The sequence below is a fragment of the Erinaceus europaeus genome, chromosome 7 (genome assembly GCF_950295315.1).
Source record: "Erinaceus europaeus chromosome 7, mEriEur2.1, whole genome shotgun sequence".
Classification (NCBI taxonomy): Eukaryota; Metazoa; Chordata; class Mammalia; order Eulipotyphla; family Erinaceidae; genus Erinaceus; species Erinaceus europaeus.
In genome coordinates this window covers 110,567,378-110,581,159 of record NC_080168.1, presented here as the reverse complement: position 1 = coordinate 110,581,159, position 13,782 = coordinate 110,567,378, and the positions used below count along the sequence as shown (strand labels likewise).

Below are 13,782 nucleotides of genomic sequence, written 5' to 3'. Positions count from 1 at the left end.
TTTTGTTTATTTAATTTTAATGAGAGAGATAAAGACAAAGACCAGAACACTGCTCAGATCAGGTATATGGTGGTGCTGGGAACTGAACCTGGGACCTCTGAGCCCCAGGCATGAAAGTCTTTTGTAGAACCATTCTTATATCTCCCCATTCCTTTTTTCTCATTCAGAAATGATTATATTTAATTTAATTAATTCTTTACAGAACACTGCTCAATTCTGGTTATTGATGGTGCTTGGAATTGAACCAGGGACCTCTCACACACAAGCCTCCTGTGCTGTCTTTCTATCCTGTGTCTTTCTATCATTCTGGCACATGGAATGTCAGAGATTGAACTCAGAACCTAACAATGGAGAGTCCAGGGCTTTATCCACTGTACAAATTACTGGGTTCCATGTGTACATTTTCTTTTTTTCTTTCTTTTCACTTTCAATGGTTATATAAGCATCTATACAATGTCTTCAACCTTGCCTTTTGCCCAGCATGACCTAAGATCTCTACTACCTGCTTTTTTAAGAAAAAGTTTGCTGGCCTTTGTGTCTATTTGTTTTTGACAACCAGACCACACACTGGCACATGCAGTGTCCAGGGTCAAACTCAGAACCTTATGCTTGAGGGTCCAACACTTCACTTCATTCACTGTGCCACCTTTAGTTCTTGCTGATATATTTTTCCTTTTTTACCAGAGCACTGCTCAGCTCTGCCTTATGGTGGTGGTGGAGATTGAACCTGGGACTTTGGAGCCTCAGGCATGGAAGTCTTTTGGTGTAACCATTATGCTATCTCCCCCACCCCCTGACCCTGGTTCTTAAGTGTGTCAGAGGTCTAGAGAAAAGGCATAAACTGCTAAGGAGATCAGGAGTCTACAGAGAGATGCCTGAGCTGTATTTTGAATGATGAAGAAAAGTTATTTTTGTTTGTTTGTTTTTGGGGGGGATGATAAACAAAAGCAGTTTTAAAAAATATTTATTTCCCCAATTTTGGGAGCTATTCTCTTCCCTGATCCAGCTTTCTAGTCCTTTTTTCAACTATGACACCATCTCTCCAAACAATAACCTGGGTCCATCTGCATATTAGATGTCAGGCTTAGGTAAAAACTCGTAAAGTCATGGGCCCTATGGAATATATCTAAAATATACCTAACAGCTTTTTCCAAAATGGAGACCACAAATCTTCATCTGCAATATTCATGCCTTTAGGTTCATGATTAGTCAACAATTTGTTCGGCTTTATATTTTATCTCTTTTTCAGCCACCAGGGTCCAGATGATACCATGATGCCAACATGATTTCCTTGGGCAGAGGACACCACCATGTGTCTTGGACCCCTGCCTCCCCATATCTATGTCCCACTAGGAAAGAGAGAGACAGGCTAGGAGTATGAATCGACCTGCCAATGCTCATATTCAGCAGAGAAGCAATTACAGAAGCCAGACCTGCTTCTGCACCCCATAATGATCCTGGGTCCATACTCCCAGAGGGATAAAGAGTAGAGGAACTACCAAGGGAGGGGATGGGATATGGAGCTCTGGGTGTAGGCACTGTGGAAATGTACCCCTCTTATCCTATAGTCTTGTCAATATTTCCATTTTATAAATAAATAATTAAAAATATTTATTTGTTTATTTTTAATAGGAAAGAAAAATTGAGAGGGAAAGGAGAGAGAGAGAGAAACACCTGCAGCACTACATCAAAACTCAAGAAGTTTCCCCTGCAGGCAAGGACTGGGAGCTTGAACTCAAGTTCTTGCACATAGTAACATGTGAGGTCAACTGGGTGAGCATTCTAGCCCTAGAATCAGCTTTTTTTAAAAGGAGATATATTTATTTATTTAGACAAAGAAGAGTGAGAGTGAAAAGAGACCACAGCATCAAAACTTTCTTCAGTAGAGTGGGGTCTAGGCTTGAACCTAGATCTTATTCATGGCAAAGCTACAAATTATTCAAGTGAGCTATTTCACCACTTTTGGAAGCACAGTCTTTTTTTTTTTTTTTTTAAGAATTTATCCGGCGGGGGAGACAGATTATGCAAACAGACTCTCATGCTTGAGGCTTGTAAATCCCAGGTTCAATCCCCTATGCCACCATAAGCCAGAGCTGAGCAGTGCTCTGGTTTTTCTCTCTCTATGTCTCTCTCAAAAATAAAATAAATACAATTTTTTTAAAAAGTTAAAAAAAATAAAGTAGGGGGTTGGGTGGTACTGCAATGGGTTAAGTGCACATGGCGCAAAGCTCAAGGACCGGCACAAGGATCCCAGTTTAAGCCCCTGGCACTTCACCTGTAGGTGGGTTGATTCACAGGTGGTAAAGCAGGTCTGTAGGTGTCTATCTTTCTCTCCTCCTCTCTGTCTTCCCCTCCCCTCTCTATTTCGCTCTGTCCTTTTTTAAAAAAAAATTTAAAAATACTTATTTATTTCCTTTTGTTGCCCTTATTTTATTGTTGTTATTGATGTCATCGTTGTTGGATAGGACAGAGAGAAATGGAGAGAAGAGGGGAAGACAGAGAGGGGGAGAGAAAGATAGACACTTGCAGACCTGCTTCACTGCTTGTGAAGAGACTCCCCTCCAGGTGGGGAGCCGGGGGCTCGAACAGGGATTGTTACGCCGGTCCTTGTGCTTCATGATCCGGTCCTTTTGTTTTGTGCCATGTGTGCTTAATCTGCTGCAATATCGCCTGACTCCTTGATCTTGTTTCTTCATTTTGTACCAGGACCCCACAAATGATGTAGCCAGCCCTTTCTAGGGTAGTGGTTGTGAGAATCGAGTCAAAGCTCATTCAAATAGGAAATATTATTTTTTAAAAAAAATATATTTATTTCCCCTTTTGTTGCCCTTGTTGTAGTTATTATTGTTGTTATTGATGTCGTCATTGTTGGATAGGACAGAGAGAAATGGAGAGAGGAGGAGAAGACAGAGGGGGAGAGAAAGACAGACACCTTCAGCCCTGCTTCACCGCCTGTGAAGGGACTCCTCTGCAGGTGGGGAGCTGGGGCTCGAACCGGGATCCTTCTGTCGGTCCTTGCACTTTGCACCATGTGTGCTTAAGCCACTGCGCTACCACCTGACTCCCTCAAATAGGAATTATTTAGGGACTCATCAGGTGAAGGGTTGTGAAGCGGAAAGAACTAGATGACTCCCAACTTTCCAAGAGGACGGTGGTGCTCTTAATCAGATAGAGAACGTGGGGATGAATAATGAATTCAGTTCTAAACCAGGTTGGAGGTATATGTGGGGCATGTTAGTATCCCAGCCCTCCTAGCCTCATTTCTTCCAGTTCTTGCTTATCTCTCTCTCAGCACTTGACCCACTCTATTTTTCTCCACCCGCCCTCCCACCTCAGACTCCTAGACTTCCAGTATCTTGGCTTTTTTTTTTTTTTTTTTTAATGCAAGAGTCACCTAAAGAAAAAAAAAAAACCCTGAACTTCTTGTTGGGTTCTATTTCTGAACCCACAGTGAACTCCCACCTCTAGCTTCACAATTGACAAACCCAGGAAGCCCTACTTCCACCCTTCCTCTTTTTATTTATTTATTTATTTATTTATTTTTTATCTTTTTGTTGCCACCAGGGCTTCACCACATTTCCCCCCACTCTTCCATAGGCTGACTTTTTCAGGCACAAAGAGAAAATGACAGAGGGAGAGAGGGAAGGACACTGCGGCAGCTGGGGCCGTTCTGGAACCTGGGTCTTACACGGCAAAGCAGGCACATTATCCAGGTGAGCCTTCTTTCTGGCTCCCATCTTCTTCCCCTTGAATAGTCCTTTCCCCGCCTTCTCTCTCTGTTACTTCTGCAAGACAGAGATGTGGGCAGAGATGGGGAAGTGAGCAAGGAAAATGCAACTCAGAAGAAGCCTGTATAGATGATCATTCTGGCCAGGTGCTTTCTGTTTGACTTTTACTATTTTATTCTGTGAGGCCAGATAATGGCGCACTTGGTTGAGCACACATGTTACAGTGCATCAGGACCTGGGTTTGAGCCCCTAGGCCCCTTGCAGGGGGAAAGCTTTGAGAGTGGTGAAGCAGTGCTGAAGGTGTCTCTCTCTCTTCCTCTCTATCTCCCCCTTCTTTCTCAATTTCTGACTATCTCTTTTTAAAATTTGTATTACCTTTTATTTATCTAGTGGATAGAGGCAGCCTAAAATCAAGAAGGAGGGGAGATAGAGATGCAGCCCTGCTTCACACTTGCAAAGTTTTTTTCCCTGCAGGTGGGGACCAGGGGCTGGAACCCAGTTCCTTGTCATTGTAACATGTGTGCTCAACCAGGTGCACCACCATCCAGCCCTTCTCTCTCTCTCTCCTTTTTATAAAGAAAAATTTTCTTTTTAAAATTTTATTTATTTTTATTATTAGATAGAGACAGAGAGAAATTGAGAAGAAAGGGGGAGATAGAGACAGAGAGACACCTGCAGCCCTGCTTTACCACTCATGAAGCTTTCCCCCTGCAGGTGGGAACCAGGGGCTTGAACCCAGGTCCTTGTGCACTATAGTGTGTGCGCTTAACCAGGTGCGCCACCGCCTGGCCCCTTAATTTCTGACAGTCTCTGTGCAATAAATAAGTAAATAATTTAAAGTTATTTATTTATTTATTTTAAAAGTTTTTTCTTTATTTTATTTTATTTATTTATATCAGAGACAGAGAGAAATTGGGAAGGGAGGGGGCAATAGTGAGGGAAAGAGACAGAGAGATATCTGCAGCTCTACTTCACCACTTGTGAAGCTTTCCTCCTGCAGGTGGGGACCAGGGGCTTGAACCCAGGTCCTTGCACACTGTAATGTGTGCACTTAGCCAGGTGCGCCACCGCCTGGCCCCTTAACTTTATTTTTTTAAATTTAATTATATTATTTATTTTGGATAGAGACAGAAAGAAAGGAGAAAGAGAGACACCTATGGCACTGCTTCACCACTTCTGAAGTTTCCCCCTTGTAGGTGGGGACTGGGGACTGGGGACTGGGGACTGGAACCAAGTTACTTGTGTCTTGTAACATGTGAGCTCAACCAGGTGAGCCACAATCCATCCCCTTCTGTTTGACTTTCTTGGCAACCAAGCAGGGCCATAGGGACGGGGACACTTGGAGTCCCTGGTGCCTCCCAGGAGTGTGTGGTTGAAAGGAATTCAGGAGATAAGGTGGTGCATACCTCCCCTGCCTCCAAGTCTCATCTCTCCATCTATGAGAAGCAATTAAGTAATGTACTGTTCTAGCCCAAAGACAAATTAGGACTCAGATGAGTATCTTTTTTTTTCTAATACCCTCGTTTTATTGTTGTAATTATTGTTGTCACTGATGTCATTGTTGTTGGATAGGACAGAGAGAAGTGGAGAGAGGAGGGGAAGACAGAGGGGGGAGAGAAAGACAGACACCTGCAGATCTGCTTTACTGCTTGTGAAGCGACTCCCCTGCAGGTGGGGAGCCGGGGGCTGGAACCGGGATCCTTATCCGTCCTTGTGGTTTGTGCCACGTGCTACCACCTGACTCCCTCAGATGAGTATGCCATCTGCAGTTGGCACCGGGCCAAGTTCTTTAGCTTTGGGAACACGGAGTCTCAATAAACTTTATCTATTTTATTACTTATTATTATTGCTCAGCTATGGCTTATGGTGGTGTGGGGGATTGAACCTGGGACTCTGGAGCCTTAGGCATTAGACTCTGTTTGCATAACCATTATCCTATCTCTACCACCCTATTTATTTATTATTTACTTATTTTGTCACCACCAGGACTTCACTGCTCTGGGCTGACTTTTTCAGATGGAGAGTGACAGGGATAGAAAGACAAAGGGTTGCAATAAAATAAAATAAAAAGAAAGAAAGAAAGAGGGAGAAAGGGAAAGATAAGGCAGCAATGAAGTAGGGACCAGGCACAAATCTGGGTTGAAAGCCTGACAAAGCAACCGTACATGCAGGTGAGCTATTTGCTGGCACTGATTTATTTTTAAAACATTAACTAATGGGGCCAAGCAGTGGCACACCTGGTTAAGCACACATATTACATGTTACAATTCAGAAAGACAGGTTCAAGCCCCTGGCTCTCACCTGCATCGGAAAAGCTTCTGAGTGGTAAAGCAGTGCTACAATGGTCTCTCTCCCTCACTATTTCCCCCTCCCCTCTCAAGTTCTCTGTGTCTCTATCCAATAAAAAAGCTTAATTAACATTATTATTATTATTTATGAGATCACTGCTCAACTCTGGCTTATAATGCTGCTGGGGATTGAGCCTGGGATCTCTACTGCTCAGGTATAAGTCTGTTGTGCTACTGCTGTTACTATCTTCCCAGCCCTAAGTCCTTTTTATTTTTTGCCTCCAGGGTTATCGCTGGGGCCCAATGTCTACACCATGAATTCAGTGCTGCTGGAGGCTATTTCACCCCCCCCCCCATTTTGTTGCCCTTGTTGTTGTTATTGCTGGATAGGACAGAGAGAAATGGAGAGAGGAGGGGAAGACAGAGGGGGAGAGAAAGATAGACACCTGCAGACCTGCTTCACCGCTTATGAAGTGACCCCCCTGCAGGTGGGGAGCCTTACATGGTCCTTGGGCTTCACACCATGTGTGCTTAACCCACTGTGCTACTGCTCCTCCCTTTTTTCCATTTTTTTTTGCCTCCAGGGTTATTGCTGGGGGTCAGTGCCTGCACCATGAATCCACTGCTCCTGGAGGCCGTTTTTTCTCCCTTTTGTTGCCCTTGTTGTTGTAGCCTTGTTGTGGTTATTATTGTTGTTGATGTTGTTCATTATTGGATGGGACAGAGAGAAATGGAGAGAGGAGGGGAAGGCAGAGAGGGAGAAAGACAGACACCTGCAGACTTGCTTTACTGCCTGTGAAGCGACTCCCCTGCAGGTGGGGAGCTGGCCGGGGGAGGATCTAAAGGGGATCCTTCCGGTGAGCTTAACCCGCTGTGCCACCGCCTGACTCCCAGTCATTTATTTTTATGAGAGAGATACTGAGAGCTCAGGTTTAATTTATAAAACCAGGACCTCTGGCTTGCAAGTTAAGTGGTCTAACACGTTGAATTGTCTCCAAGTCCTTCAATGAATTCAAAAATAAAAGTCTATTTATTTAGAGCACCACTCAGGCATATGCCTTGTTAGGAAAGGGATCCCTATGTCCCATGCATGTGAGTACTCTGCTCTACCTGTGAAGCCTCCTGCTACTCACTGAATTTTTAAGAGGTCCAGGGCAGGGGAGACAGCACCAGTTCTAATGCAACAGACTTTCTTTTACTCCTGAGGCACCGAGGAGCCAGGTTCAAACCTCAGCTTCACCATAAGCTAGAGTTGAACAGTCATCTGGTAAGGGAGAGAGATTCAGACTCACCTACTCACCTATTTTACAACTGAGAGAACTGAGATCCAGAAAGAGGAAGGACTAGCCCAAGGTCACTACTTACATATGGGTCCTAGACTTCACAGTCCTTGCTCCTACTTCTCCCCAAAAGCCTCACGAGTTGCTGACAGGATTTCCCATCAGTGGCACAAAAGCCTGCATTCTTTCCTTTGTCTGATCCTGGGGCTAGACCTGCCTGGTTAGAATCGCGAGCCCTTAGCCTAGAGGAGACTCCTTTTTTTTTTTACGCCATTGGCGCCGCCTGGTGGATTTGAGAATCTCAGCAGCTGAGACCACAATCCCCTCTGAACCTGAAATGGATTTGTCTGCTGCCTAATTTACACTTGAGCTGGGCGGGAGTTGGGGTGAGAGTGGGATGAGAAAACTTATGCTCACTCTGTCCAAGCTTCTGATCTGGCTTGCACCTCTTCTCTTCTTCTGCCCCACTTCTAACTTCTTTTTCTTTCTTTCTTTCTTTTTTTATTAGCCAGAGCACTGCTCAGCTCTGGTTTATGTTGGTGCAGGGGATTGAACCTGGGATTTAGGAGCCTCAGGCATCAAAGTCTTTTTTATTATTTTATTTATTGGACAGAGACAGCCAGAAATCGAGAGGAAGAGGATGATATAGAGGGAGAGAGACACAAAGACACCTGCAACACTGCTTCAGCTTTCCCCCTGCAGGTGGGGACTGGAACCCAGGTCCTTGCACTGTAATATGTGAGCTCAACCAGGTGCACCACTACTAGGCACAGGCATGAGTCTCTTTGTATAACCATTATGCTATCTACCCCCGCTCTATTTTACATTTCTTTTAAAAATATTGTCTTACTTCAATAAGAAAGACAGAGACCAAAACATTGCTCAGCTCTGGCTCATGGTGGTGCTAGGAATTGAACCTGGGACCCTGGAGTCTTAGGCTTGAAAGTCTTTTTGAATAAATATTTATTATTGGATGGAGACAGAGAAATTTAGAGAGGGGGGAGATAGAGAAAGAGACAGAGACACCAACAGCCCTGCTTCACCACTCTTGAAGCTTTTCCCCTGCAGGTGGGGCCCAGGTGCTTGAACCTGGGTCCTTGTGCATTGTAATGTAAGCGGTTAACCAGGTGTGCCACAGCCGGGCCTCAAAAACTGGGAGTACAGACCAGAGCTGAAAGTCTTTTTGCATATCCACATGCTGTCTCTCCCGCCCTGACCCCCTCTCTTGTGTGAAGCCCCCTCCCCATGCAGCTACACCTCCCAGTGGAATTGCTTCTTGGAACCATCGGCGAGACTGAGAGCCTGAGTCTGGAAGGGGCAACGAATCCAGACTTTATTGTCAGGGCGCGGGAACAGGGAAAGACGTGGGTGGGTGGTGGGCCAGGGTTGCTACATCCTCAAGCAGAAAGAGTTGATGGGGAGGGAAGGCCAGTGGGGGCCGGTCCCCCCTCCTAGGTCGGCGTAGAAAGGGCTGACAATACGGAAACCACGGAAGTGGGGGGCGGCCACGCCCCCGCCCGAGTTGTGCGGTGGAGGTGTCTGGTAGGAGGGCACCGCCAGGTCTGGGGATTGGGGTGGGGGTGTGCTACAGACTAGGCGAATCCTGCGGAAAGGGGGGGCAGGGGCGAGGCTTCTATTGCTTTTTGCTCACAGTTTTGCGGAAGGCGAGGCGGGGGTGGGCTTGGACTGGACACCCCTTGCCCCCCTCAGTACCCCTTGGGCGATGGGTGCTGGTGAAAAGAATGGAAACCGGATTGGGGAGGAAGGCGGCGGGGGAAGGGTCTACAAGGGCATCTATCTACTTGGTCCCACCCAAGTGCCAGAGATGCCCCCAAGTGCTGCCCCCTGCGATGGGCCGACTGGACCTAGGGCTGGGGTGGGGGGGGAGGAGGAGGCGGATGCGGGGCGGGCACAGTGAGGTTGCAGGCGGTCAAACCAAAGTGCTTATGAGGGACCCAGGATCCCGCCTGCTCCCCTCCCCCTGCGGAGGACGGGGATATTCACGGAAGCGCTTCAGTTTGGGGATAGGGGGCCGGAGTCCCAGAGTCCGCTTATTGCCAAGAAAATCCACTTCTGCTCCCTGGACCCCGACCATGGCTTGTGAACCCCGTTTTGTGCTAGGTTTTGGGGGGGGGGGCGGAAGGGCTGGATGGACATGGCTTTTGGGAGGGGGGGTGTCTCCAAGGGGGCTCGGGGGTGAGACGGCCCCCCCTTTTCTAGGGGAGAGGGAAGGGCAGGGGGCGGGGTTCCCTGAGATCTGGGGTGTTCCCCCCCTTCTGAAGCCCCCCTCCCCCGCTGCCCCTCCCCTTTCCTAGAACCCCGTACCTCGGGGTGGGGGGGAAGGAGAGAGATCGTTCAGGGAGTGCCAGGAGGAGGGGCAGGCTGGAGCCCGGAGGCCTGGGTCCCGGTTGGAGGAGATGGGGGGGTTGAACGGGAGGGGGTTCAGGGTTCAGGTCAGTAGGGGGAGAAGAGGATGGGTCCGTGCGTAGTTCGGATGGGCCCGGGGGCCGGGTGGAGCAGGGGGTGGGTGATGGGCGGTCCCTGGAGGAGAGGCGCTGCTGGGGCTGGGCGCAGGGACAGCGGGGAGCCAGCTGCCGCTGCCATCACAGCAGCCACCGCCAGGGGGCTGGGGAGCAGGCCTCCGGCCAGAGACTTGGGCAGCTCCTTGGAGAAAGTCAGGGTGCCCTGCAATGGGGAGCAACAAGAGTGCTTCTGAGGTCTTGCGAACCCCCCTCCTTCAGGCCCACCCGCATCCCCTCCCTCCTTCCCCACTGCCCTCTCCCAGCCCCCCCAGTCTCCAGAACCCAGGTCTCACCGCCAGCTCCGCAGCACCTCGAGGTTTCTTGTGACGGCTCAGTAGCGGGTTGGGCTTCCCTGCCACGCCATCTCGGTGCCGCCTGCTGGAAATGTGCTGCCGGCAAGTGGGTAGGGGGCTGTGAGTCACGGGAGAAGGGCAGCTGCACGGGGACCTTGACCCAACCCCACCTTGTGGCACGGGGGTGGGGTGCGTGAGTGGCGAGGGGGGAGAGGGGGTATACCCTGAAGGAGTGCCCTCACCCCAGTTCACAATTCTGGCCCTGCTTCTAGTGGGTGGTACTCCCTGGAACCCTGGGAAGGACCTGGGACCTTACCTGTTTTAGTTGGACCTCCGAGTTGACCTTGACGTTGCAGATCTCACAGTGGAAGGTTCGGTCCTGGGCAGGGGCCTCTGGTTCCCCAGGAGTGGGAGGCCCAAGTCGAGGGTAAGCTTTGATGGGGCCCAGCCCACTTCTGGCCTCCAGAATGGTCTTGTGCTTAGTACCTGGAGATCAAGTGGGTGAAGGGGTGAGAGGGGTGAGAGGGGTGGGGGAACTGAAGTAAGGGGGGGAGAGGGCACATTCTTCAGGCTGACTAGGCCTCATCTGCCCACATTCCCAATTACAATAGGGTTATCAAGTGTGGGGTTTTTCAAGGTAGAGGGGGCCTGAGAAATTATGGGAGCAATGATTAGGGAAGGAGGTAGGCTGGGGGCGGATCTTAGAGGGTTCAGGCTGTTGGAAAGTCAGGGGAGTTAGGATGTAGGGGAGCAGGGATAGGCTGAGGACAGGGAGGCAGGGGTGGAGATGGGAGAGCCTGTACCTTTGTTATGTGCCTCCAGCTGGGACAAGGAGTTCACTGCCACCTTGCACAGAGCACAGTAGAGTAGGCGCTTGGCCTTCTCCTCCTCCTCCTTGCTACCCCCAGGCAGGGAAGCTGGGGCTGGAGTTCCCCCTTCACCCTTGGTTGCACTCTGACCAGTCTCCGGAATGCTGGGAGGAGATGGGGAGCCAGGCTGTTTCTCTGGGGAGCCTGGAACTGGACCCAGTCCATTCTCCATGGAAACTGCTGTTGAGGGGGAGAAATACAGGGGTCACCCCCTATGACTTTTGGAGAAAGCCCTGCATGTGGGGAGGAAGACCCACCCCGAATTTCCTGGAGGGCAAAGGCCCAGGGAGTCCCCACCCTATGACAACATGCATGCTCTCATGCCCTGGGCCAGGGCCAGCTGTGGTCCAGCTGCTGCAGGCTGGGTGTGAGATTCCATTGCCTGGTTCATTGTCCATCAGCTAGGAGTGGCTCAGGGGTCTGGCCCCACTGATCTCCCTCTCATTGTGAAGCTGGCAGCCAGCCTGGGTAGGGGGAGGCATGGACAGGGAGTCACCCATCCATGGACTGCCAGCCAGCCTGGGCCTCCTGCCTGGCCAGTCCCTGTCCAGGTGCCAGGGAGGTCAGTCACTGAGCTGTAGGCAGGGGCAGGGGCAAGATGAGGAGACATGGAGAGGCAGACCTAGCACAGCAAGTAGGAAGCAGAGACAGCAGACACAGAGAGGGCAGAAACAGGGATGAGGGCTGCTCTATAATTCATGGCTCGATTAAAGATGCACAGGCCCAGGCCTCTGCGCCGGGTTCTGGCCTCTGCACAGGGGAAACTCTAGCACTCCCATTCTCACTCCAGCAGCCGATCCAGTTTCCGGGTCATGAGGAGGCTGGCTGGCTGTAGGGGTGGGGAGCTATGGGAAGGGAGCTTCTGACCCTGACAGACCTCTGATCTTCTCCTTTATTTCTTTTGCTTATTTCTGACCGTCTTTACCTCTATCCCAATGTAGATAGCATACCCACAACAATTCTGGGCAGGACGTGGTAGTTTATAAAATCAGGGTGGGTACTACCATTTCCTCAGAGAGATCGCCCAAGAACTAATGGATTGTGCAAAAGCATCAAGATAGCACTAGCCAAAAAATGTTGGGGGGGCTGGGCAGTGGTTCACTCAGCTGAGCACACACGTTATCATGTGGAAAGATTCAGGTTCCAGCCGGAATTCCCCACCTGCTTGGGGGACACTTCAAGAGTGGTGAAGCAGGTCTGCAGGTGTCTGTTTTTCTCTCTCCTCTAAGTTTCTCTCTGTCCTATCAAATAAAATAGGAAAGAAATAAAAGGAAAAAAGTGACCAGACCACTGGAAGAAGTGGATTCATAGTACTGACACTGAGCCCCAGTGAATCCTGGTGGCAAACAAACAAAAAATGCTGTCTCCTCAGGCCATGGCACAGCTGGTTGAGTACACATGTTACCACCACCCATAAGTGTTGGGCAGTACGCCAGCTCCCCCCTGCTTAACACTGTGGTCTATTTACATAATCACTGTTTTACCTGAGAACCGCCCTGCCTGCAGGGCACTGGTTTAATCCCACTGGTTCGAACTCTCTTTTTGCTCCGCCCCCTCTCCTAGTCACACCCTGCTTTCCACCACTAGTTTGCACTCTCTTTTCACTCCACCCTCTCTATGTCACTTCCTGTTTTCCACCCTATTTCCTTCTTGGCAAATATAAATACAGATGCTCTTCTGTTGCCTTCTGGATCCGAGAGTCCCAGAGTCTCTCTCCTGTGATGCTAGCCCGACACGAGTTTCTGGTCCCTCTCCCTCACAGCAGTCTAGGTTGGCTCCACTCAAGTTCTCGCCAACCCAGAGAGTACTTGCTTGGGAAGAAGCACCCTCAGGCTATCCGGCATCTGGTGCCCAAACAGGGACTAGCATATGGTGCCCAACGTGGGGCACAAACCCACGACCCTGAGGTTAAGAGAGTCTCATGCTCTACTGACTGAGCTAGCTGGGCTAGCTTCACGGGCGGGAGAGAGAGACGACCAGGGACTCATGGCTGAGCTGGGATTAAATGCAATGCTGGCTTTATTCATCTGCATTTATACTCTCCAGGAAGGAAGTGGTAGGGTGTAAAACAGGATGTTACAAAGAGAGGGTGGAGTGAAAAGAGAGTGCAAACCAATGGGGATTAAATGGTGGAAAACAGAGTGTGACTTGGAGAGGGGGCGGGGTGAAAAGAGAGTGCGAACCAGTGGGGATTAAACCAGTGCCCTGCAGACAGGGCGGGTCTCAGACAAAACAATGATTATGTAAATAGACCACAGTGTTAAGCAGGGGGGAGCTGGTGTACTGCCCAACACATAAGGACCTGGGTTCAAGCCCCCACTCCCGACCTGCATGGGGGAAACTTCAAGAGTGGTGAGCAGTTCTTTCTCTCTCACTACCAGGGTTATTAACTAGGCCTTAGTGCCAGCCCTATGAATCTACTGCTCCCAGTAGCCATTTTTTCCTTTTTTTTTTTTTTTTTTTTTTTTTTTTTTACCAGAGCACTGATAAGCTCTGGTTTATGGTGGTGCAGGGTATTGAACCTGGGACTTTGGAACCTCAGGCTTGACAGTCTGTTTGCATAACCATTATGCTATGTACCCCCTGCCCCATTTTTTCCTTCTTCTAATTTTTATTAGGATAGAGAGAAATTGAGAGAGGACAAGGAGAAAGAGAGAGGGAGAGAAAGATAGACACCTACAGGCCTACTTTACTGCTCATGGAGTGGACCCCCTGAAGGTAGAGAGCGGGGGCTTACACCTGGGTCCTTGCAATTGGTAATATGTGCAATTAATCCAATGTGCCACCTCCTGGCCCTGTTTT

At 49.3% G+C, this 13,782-nt stretch overlaps 2 protein-coding genes across 6 annotated transcripts in view; both read right to left on the bottom strand.

Moving 5' to 3' along the window:
- CBX5 (chromobox 5) overlaps positions 1–9,391 on the bottom strand; it is a 30,314-nt gene extending 20,923 nt beyond the window's left edge. Inside the window, exons 1-2 of the mRNA XM_060193529.1 lie at positions 9,264–9,391; positions 8,773–8,899 (exon numbers count right to left, since the gene is read on the bottom strand). Of these exons, the coding sequence (XP_060049512.1) occupies positions 8,773–8,899; positions 9,264–9,391 (255 nt within the window). The remainder of the gene's footprint in view (positions 1–8,772; positions 8,900–9,263) is intronic.
- ZNF385A (zinc finger protein 385A) overlaps positions 8,606–13,782 on the bottom strand; it is a 31,336-nt gene continuing 26,159 nt past the window's right edge. For 2 of the 5 annotated variants that reach the window (XM_060195206.1, XM_060195209.1), the window contains exons 5-8: positions 10,915–11,160; positions 10,428–10,597; positions 10,112–10,229; positions 8,606–9,981 (exon numbers count right to left, since the gene is read on the bottom strand). In XM_060195206.1, the coding sequence (XP_060051189.1) occupies positions 9,746–9,981; positions 10,112–10,229; positions 10,428–10,597; positions 10,915–11,160 (770 nt within the window). In that variant the 3' untranslated portion in view covers positions 8,606–9,745. The remainder of the gene's footprint in view (positions 9,982–10,111; positions 10,230–10,427; positions 10,598–10,914; positions 11,161–13,782) is intronic. The other 3 variants (XM_060195207.1, XM_016186028.2, XM_007518142.2) reach the window with 3 other exon arrangements.